The 21,867-nt window shown below is 40.7% G+C and overlaps 1 protein-coding gene across 1 annotated transcript in view; it reads right to left on the bottom strand.

The window, feature by feature from the left end:
• The window catches only part of LOC139470370 (adenylate cyclase type 1-like), a 106,101-nt gene that overhangs the window by 12,965 nt on the left and 71,269 nt on the right, over positions 1-21,867 (bottom strand). Inside the window, exons 2-13 of the mRNA XM_071252770.1 lie at positions 16,152-16,301; positions 13,735-13,853; positions 12,876-12,987; positions 11,874-12,001; positions 6,570-6,728; positions 5,582-5,723; positions 3,923-4,093; positions 2,981-3,030; positions 2,275-2,416; positions 1,681-1,778; positions 1,141-1,225; positions 832-927 (exon numbers count right to left, since the gene is read on the bottom strand). Of these exons, the coding sequence (XP_071108871.1) occupies positions 832-927; positions 1,141-1,225; positions 1,681-1,778; positions 2,275-2,416; positions 2,981-3,030; positions 3,923-4,093; positions 5,582-5,723; positions 6,570-6,728; positions 11,874-12,001; positions 12,876-12,987; positions 13,735-13,853; positions 16,152-16,301 (1,452 nt within the window). The remainder of the gene's footprint in view (positions 1-831; positions 928-1,140; positions 1,226-1,680; positions 1,779-2,274; positions 2,417-2,980; positions 3,031-3,922; positions 4,094-5,581; positions 5,724-6,569; positions 6,729-11,873; positions 12,002-12,875; positions 12,988-13,734; positions 13,854-16,151; positions 16,302-21,867) is intronic.

Consider the following 21,867-nt stretch of genomic DNA (forward strand, 5'->3'; position numbering starts at 1 on the left):
GTCTGCAATAAAATATTTTATTCCAATGAACACCCATGTTGGGTCTGAGAGGAGAAAGGGTCTTCTTCTCGCGTGATAATGAATAATTACCGTTTAACTATCTCGAAGATTATAATGTTATTTTCTGATTTTTTTTAAAGGTGCACAATCCATCCTAATTTCCGAAAAATCCCAAATTGATTGGCTCCAAAGTCTGATTGATTTAAGACTATTTCTCTCGCAGATGAAAATCATTGATTTTCACAAGAAATGCTTTTTTCTGTCAAATGTAAGATTTAGAGAAGTGATACTTAGGACGAAAAGAGCAAATCTGCTTAATTCTCATTTTAGAGAACATTAATGGAGCCAAAGCATATCACGAATGGAAATTAGCCTCTTGAAGAAATTAAAGCGGTAATGATATGGTTGATATTCAAAGTGTAACTATTACCTGCCGCCCCCAATGGGAACTACTTGGAGGTCTAAAGTAAATGGAGTGCCCACATTTCAATTAAGAGAAATCGTCATATGACACTATATTTAACGTGAACCCAATCTAGCAGTATTTGAAGACGCTATCTTCAATTATCGATCACATACTTTTGAAGCGTTCAATTTCAACATTTCTTGTACAGTGCATATTGAATTCAGTTAGTCTAAATTAAAGGCCTGAAGGTTGGAATGAAAGCGCATTAAAAGAACTTCCCTGCTATTCTGAATACAAGTACAACATGACACGATGATGAGTTTTGTTATGAAGAATGAGATCGGGGTCTCTCTAGAGCCAACCGTCTTTGACCAACTAAACATAGCTGTATGATGTAACATTAAACGACTGTAGACTAAACTCACCACGTTAACTTGAGCAGTAGCGTAGATGAGGACGATGGTAGTTATCATAATAAACAGTCTCAAGGCGGCGGACTTCCGAATATCAAAAGGCGTGCACTGGAATAAATGAGCAGTTATGCGAATGAATTTCTCTACTGTCTTGTTATAGTAGGACAGTTGTAAACACTCACTCTCTTAAACGGGAAGATTGCTCAGGTTATTGGTTATTCTTTGGTTATACTCCCTGCTCGGTACAAAACGTCAACATGATCAGGTTGAGCGTCATGGAGCCAATGTAACGTAGCAGGGAAGAATGCGCATGTAACTGACCTTGATCTTGACACTGAGAATGAGCATTAGGACGATGGCGATCCACGTGAAGGACGCAAGAAACAGCATCAGGAGCAAAAGTGTTCTGTAACAAATATAATGAGTGCGTGAGCGTGTTTCTTAGCCATTATCATCAAATAAAGGTATTACCTAGATGAGATGTAAGGGCGTCACGGTGATGGTATATTAACTTTCACTTTCTTTTCAACCATCAGGTCGTCAGCCATTGTAAACACCGGATCGACATTGCAGTTTTGCGACACTCATGATGTAGTTATTCTGCCTGATAAGACTCTGGGGAATAGCCATAGCTGTCACCTAATCATCACCTGCAAATATATACCACACCTCACATGGCCAGCCAGCATCTGACCACATTTACCAACATACACCTGACCTCACCTGGCCAGCCAGCATCTGACCACATTTACCAACACACACCTGGTCTCATCTGGCCAGCCAGCATCTGACCAGCCAGCATCTGACCACACATACCAAAATACACTTGACCTCATCTGGGAAGCCAAGACCTGACCTTACCTGGGTAGTATCACCGCCTGGAGTCCCGCAGCAGATAGCAGCAGCAGCAGGGAACAGATGAGGCTGCCGCCAAACGCAAAGTCCTCAACTGTCTGATACTGTCAACAACCAGGAAACACATACACTGCTGTGCCATGTAGGCAGGATATAGAGCACAGTACGACATGGCCGTGACAGTACATTCGTGTAGAAGACAACTTGGAGATTCTCATGTTTCCAAATAACATTAAATATCACAGATATCTAGTAAATCGGTTTGTTTATGACAATATTCAGGCACAGATGCTCACCAAGTATGTTCGGAGACATAGTTGATTACAGTGATAGTTTCATCCCTCGAGTAAGAATGGTGTTCGTGTCATGAAGGTTAGAAGTGGCTTTTGAATCAAATATTTTTGCAAAGTACACGGTGTATTGTGTAAAACAGATGTACCAAAGTTATAGGAAAACATATTTTACAGACTGTTGGCAACAATTGATCCTGCGTTGACATTTTCAACAGCACCCCTACAGTATGCTATGCTGCGATCTAGTGTGATGACAGAGAGTTATAACAAAACATATTGTTATCTACGACGTGTGCATTTTCCTTACTCTGCGTTCCGTCTCCGAGCAGCGGAATCTGAGGGTGATGACATTCACGTGGTTGGTCTTCTCCCTCTCCACACTTCTGGCTGTGATGGCCTGGGCCAGGTACTTGTTGACACGGTCCCGAGGTTCAGGCAGGTGGGAATGCCTACAACAGCACCAATTCACATTCTAATAAATATCATGATGCCATGCATCGCAGTCAAATGGTTCTTTTGTAGGTATTGATGGGCAGCCATAAAGGAAGTGAGTGCCATTGAACGACTGTGTTTTCCCTTCCTTTACGCTGTGTAATTATAAACATGAGAAATATGCTGACAAACCAAAGATCATGAACGGGACGCATCTAAATTAGAATCCCAGATACTGTCACAGTAAAGGGAGGCAACCGATAAGAACAACCATTGGCGAAAGCCATCCAGCTGCCAGCCGCAATGGAACTAAGTGAGTGTTTCCGCAGTCCACAATATTGCAGCTATATCGCGGTGACCTGTAAGTATTCTTAGTCACACAAATCAGCTGTTGACAACGCGGGAAAAAACACACCGTTGGCCCAAGACGACATACCACCAGACAGGTCACATGCTGTAATTCCAGGAGGCCATTACGACATGTATGGTGCATGGTGTACTTGAGGCCCCGAAGCCACCAGGGAGACACTACGAGGCTGAACCTGGATTATGACCATGTTAGAAACAAATTGTCCACATACCGTTCCTTGAAGGGTTTACGTAGTTTGTCTGTCATCGAGGCAAATACACTCTGAAATTCAAATGTAATGTTAAAAACACGTGATGTCCAACTAGTTATCATGTAACGGAAACAAAACAAGACAGTATTTTCTTGAAACATATTCAGAGAGATAATGTCTTCTATTTGTTCTTTCAGAGTCTTGCATCAAGGCGACCGCTTTCACCAAGCATTCCACACATCCGATGTAGCATGTGATGTGTGTCTACATGTCTGTTCTCTTATATGCGTGGTGATCCGGTGTACTTGTTTCATGGTCCCTGTAATATTTATGGGTTCATGGGGATACTTGGCATGCAAAGAGGTAATTGACCGCTGGAACACCGGTTTTCAAGATAAGATGGGGGTACACCTGGTTCTTTATGGCTTTAGTATCTGGCAGCAACATTAACATTCATCACCAGTCGCTTCTTTCAAACCATTCAATTTGTCCCTGAATAATATGGGTGATTAAGAATAATAATCTACAAGAAGGGATGATACTCGAAACACTTACACAGTGTACGGAGCAGTCAGTGCAATCTACAAAGTCATTACCAACCTCAGGGTGGACACCGGGAATATACACAACACAGTGTACGGAGCAGTCAGTGCAATCTACAAAGTCATTACCAACCTCAGGGTGGACACCCGGAATATACACAACACAGTGTACGGAGCAGTCAGTGCAATCTACAAAGTCATTACCAACCTCAGGGCGGACACCGGGAACATACACAACACAGTGTACGGAGCAGTCAGTGCAATCTACAAAGTCATTACCAACCTCAGGGTGGACACCCGGAATATACACAACACAGTGTACGGAGCAGTCAGTGCAATCTACAAAGTCATTACCTCACGTTCTGAAACCCTAGTCAAACTGAGAGATACGCACATTAACATCTCAAGCCAGAGTACTTACAAATTTATGAACTGGTTTCTCGTCTTGTGTTGGGGTAAGAACATTCTGGAATGGGATTTCAGCATTGAACTTGACGGACTGCATCAGCCGCATGACGCAGTTGGTGACGTTCCGGAATGACAACTTCTTCGGCCGTAAACCAGTCCAGTCCTTCTGATGAAACACTCCGGGCTGTGTTAGATTAAGATGTCTCAGTGAGGAGGATGTATTTGTGTTCCCTACATTGATCGTCACAAGTTCGTCATCAAAAGTATAGTGTAAGAGCGAACTAGCAAATGACATTATTCATCAAGACAAACTACATTCTGTATTAACGTTCCGAATGTCCGTTTTCCGTTACGAACAACAAAATGTTAATGCCACTGTCTATTTGGAACTGACAAAACAATTTTACTTTTTGTGCAAAGATTATTATCAACCCTAGAACAGAAAGTATCTGGTTCAGGACATATATGAGGGATGGTTTGAATACAGACAGGGGTCACTTTAGGTCATTTTAGCAGAGGTCATTCAAGATGGATATATTCACAAGAACACAAAACATGTTGCTGCATCTATCAATCTAGTTACAAAATACACGACATTGTAGCTAACATTAATAGAATTAATACAAGCAGGTCATGAAAACAAGAAACAGATAGCTGAAGATGTAAAACAAACATATGGTCCGTTGATATTGATAATAGCCGTCAGGTGTAGTCTGTGTAAACATGGCAAGTTACCCAATTTGATAGCTGCGCGCACGGAATGCTGGGTAATTAATGGCTGGCAATCAGCCTGTATCTCCCATCCAGTGTTTGGTGTAGCTTCTAATGGACTCGGAATCACGTCCACTCACCGTCTTACCCCCATGATAAAACATAGTGGCTACACAACGAATATCTAAAGATGGGTCTCAGAGAGAATTGTCTTGTTTTGATACTATTCTTTATATTTCAGTTCCAACAGCGAGTTATCATCTAGGCCCTAAATAGCTGGCCCTACACAGCCACAGTTTCCGGGATGCGCAGAATATTAGCTCAGCAGCTGAATCGTGTATAACCGAAACGGTAACTATCTCGTGCGCATATCACCGTTTGCTTACAATGATCAGCAGAAATGGGATATTCGGCGTCTGGTGCGAAGAAGGAAATCTAAACAATTATTCTTATTCTTAGATGAACACAAGATTAAGGTTTTCTTTTAATTGCTCCCATAACATATAGTTTTATACCTGGGGATAAATCTAAACTCTGAGAAGACGTACACATACCTAAGCCTGCACAGGTCTAGTGTACATGACCTCCTTTACATGATGAATCATATCCCGTCGCTCGAAAATCGTGTTACTAGGATATCTGACTACAAAGAATTTACCTCAACTGAACATTGTTAGAGGACAGACAGAATAAAATAATATTTTGTGTCAATTTAAGACGTTGTTTTCCTGACGGCAGTTAAGAATCAGCCACGCGAATCAAGCGCGGGAAAAGGAAACGCTTCCATTGCAAGGGTACCACTGCGCCATGTTTTCATTTTTTTGGTAACATTTATCTTGAAAGTTTTCGTTTCGTTTTTTCTTTCTTGATAAATACATAATATTGGCCACGAATATTCACAAAATTGTTTGACGGAACCATGAAAAGGAATTGTGGATTAATGTGTAGCATTGCAGCCTACCCTCCTGGGGAGCTTGGCCTTGATGAGGTAGGTCTCGATTGCCTCCTCCTTCAGGTAGGAATTCCGGTCCCCACCATGGCCGGGTTCGACTTCATACTGTCCATGGAGGTTGTCAAGCGTTGCCTGGGTGATGTGGACACGTCTACAAAACAGGTAAATATGTCAGTAAGTGAGTTTGGCTTAACTTCGCTTTGGACAATATTGCAGTTGTGTCAGGGTGTGCCAGCTTGAGGTGAGAGGAAAGTCATTGGTGGTGCAGGTCAAGGACATTTGCCATTTTGTGAAAGGAACAGGTTCAGTTCTGACAGACCAATGATCATTTGCGGGGCGATCATATTTAGGAATCGATCCACACACACGGTCCATTCACGCCCGAGGAGGGCAAATCTGCACGGCAAACGCGCAAATTTCAAAGTAACCGTGATAAAGGAGCATCCATTTGATTTCTAAAGGGACGAGGGAGGATATTGTGTTCAAAATCTGCCCTGTGTTAATAGTTTGTTTAGTGGGAAATACCAAAACATCAAAATGTTTGTGTTAATAGTGAAATGAATAGAATGTTTGATGGAAATCATTAAGTTAAAAGATGTCTGGATACAGCTAAAAAAATAGATTGTTCTTATAAATATTTCCATTACCACCCCCTTACACACACACACACACACACACACACACACACACACAATTCCCCGCATACACCCCACCACAAATATTATACACCCCCCATCCCCCGCATACACAAATATCATACACCCCCACCCCCCCCCCCACCCCACCCCCCCCCCACCCCCCCCCCCCCACCCCCCCACACACACACAGCATCCCCCGCATACAAACCAAATGGATGCTTCCTAACACTACAATGACATTAAATACTGTCCACTACATTTGTTAATTTCCTATGCACAAATGATATGTCATGAGCTTGAATATTGCCACATTAACAAAACCATCCTGGTTTAAGGTCATGTGTGATATGTCCACCTACCCTGGAAGACCCCCAGCCTCCATCCTATTGGCCAGAGTGACGTCATTGCTCCATACGTCATACTGCCATTTCTTGAGGCCCAGAACTCCACACAACACTCTCCCTGTATGGAGCCCAACGCGCATATTTAAATTGACATCTGTAGATTCGCACACCGTCCTGAATTGAATCAAATCAAAACACATCATTTCAAGGAATTTCATATCTGATGAGGATTGAATACAGCTTTGTGCCGTGTCCTAAATATCTATCACGTGCGTCTGCATGTCATTCTCCCTGTGTTTTCGCAAATATACAGAAAAAACTGTTTTGAACAACATATACCATCACATGTATTCCAATCAAACGGTAGATAGCAGATGACAGATTTATAAATGTGCCGCGATGAAAACAAAATTTATTGAACGAACATGTTGTGCTGTGTTCAATGGCAAATATCGACACTGTGACGCAGTGCCGTAAACAACTGCTATTCTTAGTTTGTAGGACATGGTTGACTACAACCTAGCTATGTAAACTTCTGAGATAAACACACAATATTGGTGGAAGTGCGAGATAAACACACAATATTTGTGGAAGTTCGAGATAAACACACAATATTGGTGGAAGTTCGAGATAAACACACAATATTGGTGGAAGTGCGAGATAAACACACAATATTGGTGGAAGTTCGAGATAAACACACAATATTGGTGGAAGTGCGAGATAAACACACAATATTGGTGGAAGTTCGAGATAAACACACAATATTGGTGGAAGTGCGAGATAAACACACAATATTAGTGGAAGTGCGAGATAAACACACAATATTGGTGGAAGTTCGAGATAAACACACAATATTGGTGGAAGTTCGAGATAAACACACAATATTGGTGGAAGTGCGAGATAAACACACAATATTGGTGGAAGTGCGAGATAAACACACAATATTGGTGGAAGTGCGAGATAAACACACAATATTGGTGGAAGTGCGAGATAAACACACAATATTGGTGGAAGTTCGAGATAAACACACAATATTGGTGGAAGTTCGAGATAAACACACAATATTGGTGGAAGTTCGAGATAAACACACCATATTGGTGGAAGTTCGAGATAAACACACAATATTGGTGTACGAACATATAATTCGTGCAAGGCCTGGTGCTACGGGTGTAAAGGCAAGGACAAGGTCTAATTCAAATTCATCGCTGTCATAAAATATGGAGACGTACATATTTTTATTTGTCAAATTCTACCTTTTTCTAAAAATCACTGTATCATATGCAAAACATTCGCAATGGGCTTTATCAAATTCAAAGACCATATACAGAAAATGGAACGGTATAGTTCTGTCCTGTCGCAAAGATGACCATGAACGTCGAGACGGAACCAGAATATTTAACTAATTCACCAGTGACAAATCAGAAGTGTTCACACGAAAGAACACTTAACGCATAGACAGGTGAGAAGTATTGGTAGAAGTGAGGCTGAGAACGGACGAAATGAATTACCTCAGTCGATAACCCAATAACGTATAGCTGGTTCGGCGTAAAGGTTACTGATGGTGTCACAGAATCAATGATATTTTATATTTTGTATAGTTTTCGGGGGTGCTAATTGCGCAATGTATTGACCAGAATTGGGTGAGTGAGTGAGTTTGGTTTTACGCAGCTTTTAGCAATATTCCAGCAATATCACGGCGGGGAACACAAGAAATGGGCTTCACACGTGACGTCTTCGGCGTGACGAGCGAATGAGCTTTAACCACTAGGCTACCCGACCGCCCCTAACCAGAATTGGGGTAGAGAATGGAGCTAGATTTGGGAGGCTGTGTTACCAAACCGTTTGACCTTTTGCAATATGTATAACTATCTCCTTAGCAAAGTACTACAACCCCGCTCGTCTGGTTTGCGTTACCCGATATAAACAACTGTAACACGTCCCTCTAATTACCTTAGTCGTTGGGCCTCCAATCCCGTGTACCAACTGATTAAATACATGTTTAAACACTGTCGACCACATAGCAGTAAATAAGATCTCATTACGAAAACTGACATTAACAAATGCCCCTCGAGTTAGTAATCGTTAACACTCGGCTATTTCCGGAAGCTTTGTGAAGGTCTTGGAGGTTTTCCGGCCACGTGTGATGGGACGACCTAGGGTAGATATGTAAGCTGCATGCTCCCTCTTTGAGAGTCTTGTGTTCAATGCCGAAGACAAAGAGTAACACAAATCTTTATGTTCGCCGTTGGATTAATGTTTATAGCCATTGTTGTCATAAGTGCAAGCGTCAATATACTGATCCCCCAGGTACAGTTAGAAGCAACTGTGGCTGCATATTACATTTCTGTCATGTCTCTTAATAAATAACAGACAATCTCTTCCCTTTAGTCTGGACTAGGTTCGCTTGTGAATGTTAGAGTTCTGCCAATTCATTGAACATGGCAGATGGGAAGAACTACACACAAAGTGTTGTTCGTACGTGAGCTGAAAACACGGGGGATAAAAAGAAACAATTGAAAAAAAGAAAGTAAAAAATAATCTTTAAAAAGATCATGCAAGAATCAGAAAAAAGACGAAATATAGGTCTACCTTACAAAGATATAGCAACGTTCTGCATTAGAAAAAAATCATTGTCCCGTTTGCTTCGTCACAAATGTGATAAATATCGCAGGAGCGTGTTCGACTGACCTAAAGTTTTGGAATTGTTCACCACACCATATGAGACACACGTATAAAATACACACAACGATATCCCGTATCTATTAACCAGTGACATCATCTAAAGATTAAAAGAACAAATCGTGGAGAGACCTCTCGACTGCAGCTCATTGCGCGTGTTGATTGATGTGCGGATGAAATTTAAATGTGACAAGTTGATAGTAACAGAGCATTCTATCATGGTCTGAGATTAAACAAGCAGGTTATAACATGGGACCACCTTTGTCATACATGAGATTTCGTCTCCCTCAAGAGGAATCGATTCTTGTTGATTGACGTAATTATGGCACGAAAAAAGGCCAATAAGCCTATATTTTGTCCCTGCCCTCGGCCAATTGAAATAATGGCAAATAGTTGGCCAAAAAGACTGCTTGACGGATGGGAAATGAAAGATAGTTCTTGCCTGGCATCAGGAAAAGAATCGATGGCCCTAACAGCACCGATGTTATTCCTGAACATCGGAGTAAGTTTAGTGAGCGGTGCTTTTCTTATGCACATAGCTACACATATAGAAAAACCATTCGGCCCGGCGTATGTTATCGCTGGTTATAAGACCTTTGAGGGTGGAGGTTTAAGTCCACCGGAAGTAGTCGTGAACGTACGTGAACGTACAATTTTGTATGGAGCAAAATGATTCAATTTATAAAGAAAATTCAAAGTGGTAATCCTCGATCTGCAAACACATCTTAAATTACGGAATATAATCAAATCGACAATATTTGCTCCATACAGCTTCATCAAATTCAACATGGCAAAACTATTGTGTCAATCCTATCCAGATTTCTCAAATGTACGTTGTAGCGTCTAACATATCCACAACACTAAAATGTACGTTGTAGCGTCAATCATATCCACAACACTCAAATGTACGTTGTTGCGTCAATCATAACCACAAAACTCACATGAACGTTGTAGCGTCAATCATATCCACAATACTCACATGTACGTTGTAGCGTCAGTCATATACACAACACTCAAATGTGCGTTGTAGCGTCAACCACATCTACAATACTCAAATGTACGTTGTAGCGTCAATCGTATCCACACTACTCAAATGTACACTGTATCGTCAATCATATCCATAACACTTACATGTACGTTGTAACGCCAATCATTTCCACGATACTCAAATGTACGTTGTGGCGTCAATCATTTCCACAATACTCAAATGTACGTTGTAGCGTCAATCATATCCACAACACTCAAATGTCCGTTGTAGCGTCAATCATAACCGCAAAACTCACATGTACGTTGTAGAGTCAATCATATCCACAATACTCAAATGTACGTTGTAGCGTTAATCATATCCACAACACTCAAATGTACGTTGTAGCGTCAATCATATCCACAACACTCAAATGTACGTTGTAGCATCAATAATATCCACAATACTCGCAAGTGCGCTGTAGCGTCAATCATATCCACAACACTCAAATGTACGTTGTAGCGTTAATCATATCCACAACACTCACATGTACGTTGTAGCGTCCATCATATCCACAATACTCGCAAGTGCGCTGTAGCGTCAATCATAACAACAACACTCAAACGTACGTTGTAGCGTCAAGCATATCCACAATACTCGCAAGTGCGCTGTAGCGTCAATCATATCCACAACACTCAAATGTACGTTGTAGCGTTAATCATATCCACAACACTCAAATGTACGTTGTAGCGTCAATCATATCCACAACACTCACATGTACGTTGTAGCGTCCATCATATCCACAATACTCGCAAGTGCGCTGTAGCGTCAATCATATCCACAACACTCAAATGTACGTTGTAGCGTTAATCATATCCACAACACTCAAATGTACGTTGTAGCGTTAATCATATCCACAACACTCAAATGTACGTTGTAGCGTCAATCATATCCACAACACTCACATGTACGTTGTAGCGTCCATCATATCCACAATACTCGCAAGTGCGCTGTAGCGTCAATCATATCCTCAAGCTCAAATGTACGTTGTTGCGTCAATCATAATCACAAAACTCACATGTACGTTGTAGCGTCAATCATATATACAATACTCAAATGTGCGTTGTAGCGTCAATCATATCCATAACACTCACATGTACGTTGTAGCACCAATCATCTCCACAATACTCAAATGTACGTTGTAGAGTCAATCATTTCCACAATACTCAAATGTACGTTGTAGCGCCAATCATTTCCACAATACTCAAATGTACATTGTAGCGTCAAACATATCCACAATACTCAAATGTACGTTTTAGCGTCAATCATATCCACAATACTCACAAGTGCGCTGTAGCGTCAATCATATCCACAACACTCAAATGTACGTTGTAGCGTTAATCATATCCACAACACTCAAATATACGTTGTAGCGTCAATCATAATCACAACACTCAAATGTACGTTGTTGCGTCAATAATATCCACAATACTCGCAAGTGCGTTGTAGCGTCAATCATAACCACAACACTCAAATGTACGTTGTAGCGTCAATCATATCCACAATACTCATATGTACGTTGTAGAGTCAATCATATCCTAAATGCGTATGCTATAGCGTCAATTCTCCTATTTATGCTTATGCAGTAAAGTGTCAATCATAGTGAGAATACTTACGCTATAGCTTCAATCATATCCAGTCCCATCTCGACACAGCAGTGGGCGTGGTCGGCCCGGGGGTCGGGTAGGCCACTCACACAGTAGTAGCAATCTCCGAGGATCTTGATACGCAGACAGTAGTTGTTCTGGAATCATAGTCAGGATTCAAACTTCAAGAAATGAAAAGAAATCAATGCGCCTATCATTATACCTGGCAAGTGGTATATGTAATTGTTAAAATATGCCAAATAGGTTTCCTTTGCATTTTAGTTTTTTTTCAAAACGTACGTCTGATGATTATTTGGTCAGAATTTTGAGCGAAAGAATGTTTTCCATATTTTCCTGGACTGTTAATTTTTCGAACAAAACGGTCTGTACCTGATTTTCCTCGGCGTCACCAAGTTTTGCTTTAGACTTTGGTAATTTCAAGCAGTCTCTTGAGTCCCACATATTTTGATCGAACATATATGAGAGATAATTATCTTTACAGCGGGCCCGTAATAGCCCGTGTGTTAAAAACACGTTATCGTATTTGTGGCTTGCAAGAGCTTTAAGATAATTCTCGACTGAAAATCGGAATATCAAACAATGTAGAACTTAATTTTGAACTTCAGTGACTCCGCTTTGAAAGCGATTGAACTTTTTTGTAAAGTTTGGTTTGTAATTAAGAGGAATGCATTCAGTATAAAATCCGCCCTCGTTGTCCCCTCACAGCAATATCACGTCATAAATACTATCGACTTTTCTCTCAAACCAGCAAACTAGATCCGAACTCCCATTAATTCACTGTGAGCTGACGCTTATTTAATATTACATGAAAAGCGTTTCAACTCCCGGGATAAAACCTCACTTGTTACGCTGTTCTGTTCTTCATTGGGTAAATGAAATATGGCAGACTTGACAGAATAGTAGTCTCTTGTCCAAGTAACTCGCAAAATGAAACATGACGTGTACTGATTGAATAAAATGTACTTTCCGAGATAGTGGAACATACCTTATATGGCCCTGAAATAAACTTACCTTTGCTAAATGATCAAATCTTCCGAACAGCTCATTTAATATTCTAACCAGTTCCTGTGCCGTGCACTGAGAGGCAAGGTTGGTGAACCCAACTATATCAGCAAATAATATTCTGAAAAATGAGACAAAGGTCGAGTTAATGTGCACGTATAAATGAATTCCCAGTGAATTATGAAACCTGAGTAGAAACTGTAATAAACGACCGATCCAGAAGACCAGGTGGTGTATTGTGTACTTGAACCACACAAATCAGAATACTAGCGGATGAGTAGTTCGGATATTCAGTGATTAAAATGAATTATATAATGGCGTTCCAATAAGTTGTTACGGTAAAGTGACTTGAGTTGGCTTTCCCGCCGCGTCTAATTACTGACGCTATATAACAGTTCAGCCATATTATAGCGTGTCAAATCAAGGGAAGAAAGCCGAAAGTGATGGATGTCTTTGACGTTTTTCATTTTGATGAAACCCGGAAGCAGGTATGGTGCAGACAGAAATAGGATACCAATAATAATAACAATCGTGGCGAACCCACAACAGATATGTCGGTTCAAAGAGAATGTCGGATAACACATATGTCGTTTTGGACAGAATGACGGAATACACATTTGTCGGTACACTGTAATAGTGTGTTATGATTAATGCGTCTCAATGAGGCTTCAAACACAAATTGGAGATTACACTAAAATTCAGCGAGTTTCGATTGCAGTTTCCTTGAGCTCAACAAACATCAGTAAAGTTGCAGGGTGATTCAGATTGGGTTAATCCTTCGTACAAGCACTTCACCAACAACCACCAGACAATACACCCAAACATCAAACGCTCTAATATCTTTACCAGATCAGCCAGAGGTACTTACGATACGTTATCATGACGTTGTATATAGATTTTGTGAAAAATTCCGTGATGAGGCGTAGTGATATCATTTTTCATCTCCATGGCGACATGTTGAGGTAAGACACTGAGAAGGAGCTTTTCCTGAAAGAAGACATGGGGATCGATTAGGTCTGAGAGGGAGAGTAGAGAGAGATAGAAAGAAGACATGAGGATCGATTAGGTCTGAGAGGGAGAGTAGAGAGAGATAGAAAGAAGACATGGGGATCGATTAGGTCTGAGAGGGAGAGTAGAGAGAGATAGAAAGAAGACATGGGGATCGATTAGGTCTGAGACGGAGAGTAGAGAGAGATAGAAAGAAGACATGAGGATCGATTAGGTCTGAGAGGGAGAGTAGAGAGAGATAGAGAGAAGACATGGGGATCGATTAGGTCTGAGAGGGAGAGTAGAGAGAGATAGAAAGAAGACATGAGGATCGATTAGGTCTGAGAGGGAGAGTAGAGAGATATAGAAAGAAGACATGGGGATCGATTAGGTCTGAGGGGGAGAGTAGAGAGAGATAGAAAGAAGACATGGGGGTCGATTAGGTCTGAGGAGGAGAGTAGATGGAGATAGAAAGACATGGGGATCGATTAGGTCTGAGAGGGAGAGTAGATGGAGATAGAAAGAAGACATGGGGTCGATTAGGTCTGAGAGGGAGAGTAGAGAGAGATAGAAAGAAGACACGAGGATCGATTAGGTCTGAGAGGGAGAGTAGAGAGAGATAGAAAGAAGACATGAGGATCGATTAGGTCTGAGAGGGAGAGTAGAGAGAGATAGAAAGAAGACATGGGGATCGATTAGGTCTGAGGGGGAGAGTAGAGAGAGATAGAAAGAAGACATGGGGATCGATTAGGTCTGAGAGGGAGAGTAGAGAGAGATAGAAAAAAGACATGAGGATCGATTAGGTCTGAGAGGGAGAGTAGAGAGAGATAGAAAGAAGACATGGGGATCGATTAGGTCTGAGGGGGAGAGTAGAGAGAGATAGAAAGAAGACATGGGGATCGATTAGGTCTGAGAGGGTGAGTACAGAGAGATAGAAAGAAGACATGGGGATCGATTAGGTCTGAGAGGGAGAGTAGATGGAGATAGAAAGAAGACATGGGGATCGATTAGGTCTGAGAGGGAGAGTAGAGAGAGATAGAAAGAAGACATGGGGATCGATTAGGTCTGAGAGGGTGAGTAGATGGAGATAGAAAGAAGACATTGGGATCGATTAGGTCTGAGGAGGAGAGTAGATGGAGATAGAAAGACATGGGGATCGATTAGGTCTGAGAGGGAGAGTAGATGGAGATAGAAAGAAGACATGGGGTCGATTAGGTCTGAGGGGGAGAGTAGAGGGAGATAGAAAGAAGACATGGGGTCGATTAGGTTTGAGGGGGAGAGTAGAGAGAGATAGAAAGAAGGTATGTATTACGCATGTACAGTTCAGAGTATATGTCAAACAAACGATCTTCCAGCATAACTCATTATGCTTGTGCAAATAATATGTTGACAAGCACAAGGGACGAGGGACTGGCGACCTAGTCCTACATGCTCCTGTCTGCACAGTGTCAGTACAGTGTTAGATCCCATCAACATTTCAGGGGAAACGCCAAGGACAGACGTAACCTCCACTACGTCTTGTCTGACAAACACACACGCTCTTGTAATTCTCATAGCTTTCACCTTAAGGAATCAACAATGTGCTTTTTAAAGGAATCAACAACGTTTCCTCTTTTTAATATTACCTTTAAAAATACCGTGCATACCAAGTAGTGGAACTTAATGTCTATCTCAAATGTCAGCTGGAAAGACGACATATAGGTTAAAGGACTGTTCGATGCCTACTGCAGCCTTTCCGACAACTTCAGAACAAGTCAATCGGTTGCACCTGCCGAACCTTGCCGCCTAACTCACAAGATCAGTTGTTGCCATGTCTGCTTTAACATACCAATTATAGAACTCACGCACATGCCACATCATGTTACTGACAGCTGTGTACACCAGGGGACACTTGGACACCGTGTATGTTCCGTGTCATGTCATCGCCAAAAGTGAAGTTTGCCTTTATGTGGACTTATTCTTATACAGTATTTTGTAACATTTCAAAACTATCAACCACCAAGTAGGTGCCAGCAGATATATCCACCTTAGCCACCATGGAAGACATGTTTGAAATCGCGTCATAGCGTTACTAATTTCCTCTTTTTAATACAATCATCCGGCAGACCCATGGTTTCGTAGTAACTCTGGATGGATATGTTTACGACGAATCCCCGACCTGATACGACATTAGTTCACACAAGACCCGATGTTACTATTGTTGTATTGTTGTGTTGTTTTGTCTGTACACGTGTGCCAACACCGTGAAACCTGTATCACAAACTGACAGAAAGTCTGCCCAAGCGTATGTATACTTACCAATTTTTCATTTTCCTCCTGTATTTCTAATCTAGCTGCTATACAGTTGCGTGTGTCAATGAACGTTTTTCTCTGAGACCTCTGTGTGAGATAATGAATAAATATCCCTGCTATGTTGACGCTCAGAAAGAGCACACCATTCGCCACAAGCTGGAAAAGAAAAAGATAACATCAACAAACGTAGAATCCAAATATTTGATACACTGTCAACATATATAAGCAGTTCAATCGTCTTATCTTCAGATGGTTTGTTTGTTGTCTAGCACCGCATTCATCAATAATTCAGCCATCTGACGGTTATCTGTAAATAATCGATTTTGGAGAAGATAAACCAGTGTTTGATACTATGAGCACCGTCCCAACATCGGATAACGAAGTATAAATATATATATATATATATATCTACATTCTGCAATAATTATTCTATCTAATTATTCAAGGAAGATAACATTATAAGTGAGTGAATATGGTTTTACGACGCTTTTGGTGCTAACATTTTCAGCACTAATATTACGACAGGGGACAACAAGTTTCACAACACAATCACAATGGTACGTACACATAATACTGTTTATCATATAATGGGTAGGTTTCTCGGCGGGATAAAGCCAACGGATAAAAACGATATCCGTTGGGGTCATATGCGGATAGAATGCAAATATCAAAGGTCAAGTAGGGACTACTTTCAGTGTTTATAAACAAACATGGCGTCGCACAGGGATAATTGATACAATTATTTAAAAAAAACAGTCTTATATACTGAAAGTCAGTGTCGAACTGCGACGTAACTACGGCATTTTATAGGTTTGGGCAACTTTGGAGATATAAATTTCGAAACAATTTTGCGAGGCCACAAGGCCTAGCCAAGCGGGATCAGAAGCCATATCTGTGCTTGTAGACCTCTGCGGCTTGAAACCTTTTCCACAAATAAAATAGTTGGGTTTAGGCAAAATATGTATGAATCGTTACCTTGTTTCGTTTTGGCGCTGTGTATACATCTGACTACACTTCTTAACGTTATGACAGAACAGGCCGACTGTGAACAATCACTGGCCGTGACGTCTCATAGACTAGGGTGAGAGTAGCTTCCCTTTGACAAAGGGCAGTTACTCTAGCGGACAGACCGATGGATTGTCGCGAAAGGCAATTAAAAACAATTGTTGTTTTGCGTATATGTTGCTTCGCCACTGTATAAGAAACAGATTTCAGTTTGAACTATATTGGCTTCTGTCACTGTCCGACTGACACATCACCTACCCTGTGACGTAATAAATATTAATGCGCGCATACCAGGAAAACTCGCAATGTTTAGGTAATGTTTGTGAGTGAGGGGAAGCAATTTTTAAGCACAGAATTGAAGAATGACATTATATGATAAAGAGGTTATCACGCTTGTGTGTTTAGGGATGGTAAATATCCTGTATTAGGAATAAACACTATGTATTTAGCTCGCCAAGGCTCGCTAAATACAATGTTTATTCCTAATGCAGGATATTAACCATCCCCAAACACACTCGCGTGATAACCTCTATATATTTAACTATCAACTATCCAGTGAAACAGTATATCACAAAGTTCCGTTCGATCGTTGTAACCGAATTGAGCATGTTAAGACTTGTTGAGCAAACGTGAAAACCGTAAATTATTCAATAATTTGATTCAATAATGTCTTCTTGGACTAAGGCTTTCAAGCGACCAATGTAGGCATGACCTAGACTCTCCCATCCGTCATTATCGTTTCCTTTAAATTTTATTTGTTTCAAAGCCGAAAGCCCAAGGATACAATTACTACTCCCGTGCCAACTACGTCTCCGGGGAAACCATACGAATGAAATCCCAATCTCAGATATACAAACATAAAGATGACTGAACATGTCAGAAACTGTGACAAGGAAAACTTACAAAGATCGTTTCGTTTATATAGAAACCGTGGTTCTCTGTTGGTAATTACGTCTAAAGTGCAATTTGATTTCACATCTAAAAAGGTGTCCTTGATACACGTCTTCTGCATTTTTAACCTATGCAAACACACCTTAGCCTTGCTATATAGATTACTTAGATGTCAAATTCAACAATAACATCAGTTTCATTCAATTCTATCACGTATGGCCACAGACGATTTTGTTAGGTTCAATATTTACGTCTCAATTACGATAAATAAATAAGTTCATGAACCTCGCTAAAACAGGAACGGAGTGGTTGAATTAACACTAGATAATCCTAGCATGCTTAATTATGAAAATAATGAGGGCTAAATAGGACCACGTGGTCCTTCTTGTTTGACATAACGCTGCTTTTTACGGTATTATAGTTCCAGTGCGTGAGCTTAATATGGGAGGAAGGTCCAACGAGACGAAGCTCGTACACGTCGCCCACTTTAGTGAAAAGCGAATGAGCGGTAATGAAGCAAACAATTTACTCGGGGATCGTAATCGGTTGGAATCCAGAATCCGAACCCACGACACTGTCACGACTTAGACCCACATACAGAGAGTTGTGGCACATTTTACCACAAGACCACCTATGTCAGGAGTATGCATTGTACAAACATTATCTGAGGCATATGATGACCAAATACAAAAAGCACCTGTCTGGTTATCGCTTTATCCCACCATTGCGCTTCAACACAACCCGTCTCTTTATAAATATCATTCCAAGAGTATATCATGTAAGCCATGTCTGTGGAGCACACGCATGAATCTAAGCACGTGCATTTCCGCAGTTCTATCTGTGTGGTACTGGCAGTGAAATCTGCCTCTATGAGCGTAGCTGCACATAAACATCAGGAGTGGGTACTTTAGCTAATGCATGTCAAAGATATTTCAGGACTTTCTCTTAACTTCCTTTCTTTGGTCGTGACATGTCTGTATATCCGCTGGTTAACCATGGCATTTACTTTCCAATCAGAACGGTAGAAACAGCATTTGTTAAGTCCCTGGAAGGGTCCGCTTGTGCAGTTTAGTTTCCTACTATGTATGAAGGATCGAATTTGCGTTCGAACACTTAATATTTCACTGATTCAGTACCTATATGAATAGCACCATTTCAAACAACATCCATAAATTGGAAGTGCTGCTATGTGCAACACGTTTATTGCCAACGACGACCCCGGAATGTTTGTTTCAGTAGTCTGTATACACAGGGGTCAGTCCTTAGCCTGGATACAAATCAATAATACTGTCAGCATTGAGCACAGACAAGAATAATTGGTTTGGATTTGGCAACTGTGAAAATAAAGTCATAAATTCCTGTTTATATATCTTCACACTGCACAGACAAAATCGTATTCTATCGTCACGAAGGCCAAAATTGATCTCTGCTGTCCAGATCAATTAAGTAAACTGAATTAATGACAATAAGTGACAATCTGTTACCACGGAAACCCGCGAGTCACGCAAAGTTTCACAAGGGTTTGCTTGATTTTTAAACAAGAAAAAAAGAAAAACATGGAATCATCCAATATATAGCGAAAATTAGTTGTTTTGTTGACTCCCATCAGAGAAGGAGAAGCTAGGAAGTAACCTACACAGGGGTAACTTGCCGTGTCACCGGTTTAATTAAGTGAGTGAATTAAGTGAGGAGAGTTTTCCCGATTTCAGACTGTTGTGTGGTTTTTGCAAGGTTGATTTCCAGACACATAACTCACCGGTTCCAGTGCTCCTTCTGATTTCAGAAAGCCTCGGAAAATTTAGCTGCATCATGAAGAACCCGACAAATTCCAATAATTAATCACCGAAGAGTAGTTTTTCGCAGATTCCTACACTTGTCAATACTAAAAGGAGATGCTTCACCTGGTGGATCCGTGTGAATGTGTCCATATAGGATCCGTTTATTATGCACATCATTGCTCAGTGAAAAATAGACATGAAAGGTAAATAAATTGTTCACGGGAAAAAAAGGGAAGATTGGGTATCATTTTTGTCAATGACGTGTCAAATTTGAAATAGTTTTAACAAAGGCTTTGAACAACTTTGAAACTATTGTGCAAGTGTCGGTGGACACTCTTTGATATCATCACAGAAACAGCATGCACGATTGTATCCCCAAAGTTGTAGAAACCCCTTCTTACAGAACAATCAATGCGTGTTTGTATAAGACATGACATAGTAGTGTTAGTAAACCTTGCAGTTCAAGTGAATGTATCCCACTCAACGACTGAATGGCCATCGATTATAAACAACAACAGGAGGTATCTTAGAGAAGGCTCATTAACTTCATAGTTACTAATTTGAATTTACAAGACAGCATGTTCAGTTGAACTACCGCGTCTCTGGGACAAGAAACATGTACAGAAATACTACTACCTTGAACACCTCTTCACTAGATGTGACTGGTCGGATTCAGGTATATACCTACATCTCCACTGGGGCTGATTTTGCCTGAGCCAGTCCAGGCTTCTTTGCTTTACCAGATAAAAGGACTCTTGCACTAACCGGCAGGTACATCTCTCCCTCAACAGTGGCTCTGTCACACGTGTGAAACAATAACCTAGGATTGGAGCTGTACGATTCCGACTGTATCGGAAGCAATCATCACTGTGAAATAGTGATTATACCATCACTTTCAAAATAATAATGATTATACCAACTGTTCGTGAAAATGTGATCGTATCCTGCTCCACCGGTGACGCCCGTCACACAAACAACAAACAACGCAAATGATCACAGGAAAAAACACGTGAACATATGTTACAAGTCAAAATAGGGAATTGTGTCGGTCGACATCATGTTTGTCACTGATGCGTCAAATTGGGACATTTCATCCACATGGCCACCATAAACTTGATGACAGTTTTGAAATCATCGCAGAATGAGCATGCTCGATTGTACCTCAAAAGTTGTAAATTGTAGACATAAAAAGGAAAGTTGACTTGAAGAAAGTTGAAGTCATCCATCCCTCTTGTCATACTGTCTGTTGGAGACCTTTTTATGTGGTCTTTCCACGTAGATGGTTTCACTGCTCTGGTTTATTTCTAATTCAGGTGACTAAATCAGTGGAAGGGAATTGGCAATTTGACAAGTATTGAATGATATCCGATCATCAATATATCTGAAGCTTAAGTTGAACTTCTGTCCAAATTCCCTTGCCAATCCGATCAGAAATTCGAAATTCAGTGCACAAGAACGAATCAGTAAGAAGGGTTAGATTGGTATCGATGCGGATGACTTCTTCTTGCCTAAATTTCCCAGCCCAAAATTTCACATTAACGTAACCAACGAGAAAGTCCAGTACGTCACCCAGTAAAACTACAGATGCCATTTGCTTTCCTATTTGAGAAACTTTTCTGCACCTGTGAAGATCTCACGACGTAAGTATATCTTTGGTCACCACGTTTTTTAACAAATGGCCTATGCATCACGAAATGGAGTTGTTCCTTAAGTTTGTCATGTGGGTTAGTGGTGTTCAAAGTTGAAAAATCAAACATCTTGACATAATAGAACATGGTTCTTTTCTAAGATTGCAAAACTTCAAGCAAATCATTTGAAGTCTTGAGAATCAAAATGGTAATAATTTACACACTCCATGATAATCACAAGAACTTTAGTTCCTCATACTTTTGCACCACAACTTTGATACAGCGGGAACATGTAAGTCACGGCAAACACGAACATTTACACTCTGATGATATTCAGGAATATTTCTCTGTAGCGAGATACACGTAGTTTCTTCATCAGATTCTTCATATCAAAGACATTTATGTTTTCAGACATTAGAA

The sequence above is a fragment of the Haliotis cracherodii genome, unplaced genomic scaffold (assembly GCF_022045235.1).
Source record: "Haliotis cracherodii isolate W230 unplaced genomic scaffold, xgHalCrac1.p SCAF_20, whole genome shotgun sequence".
Taxonomy (NCBI): domain Eukaryota; kingdom Metazoa; phylum Mollusca; class Gastropoda; order Lepetellida; family Haliotidae; genus Haliotis; species Haliotis cracherodii.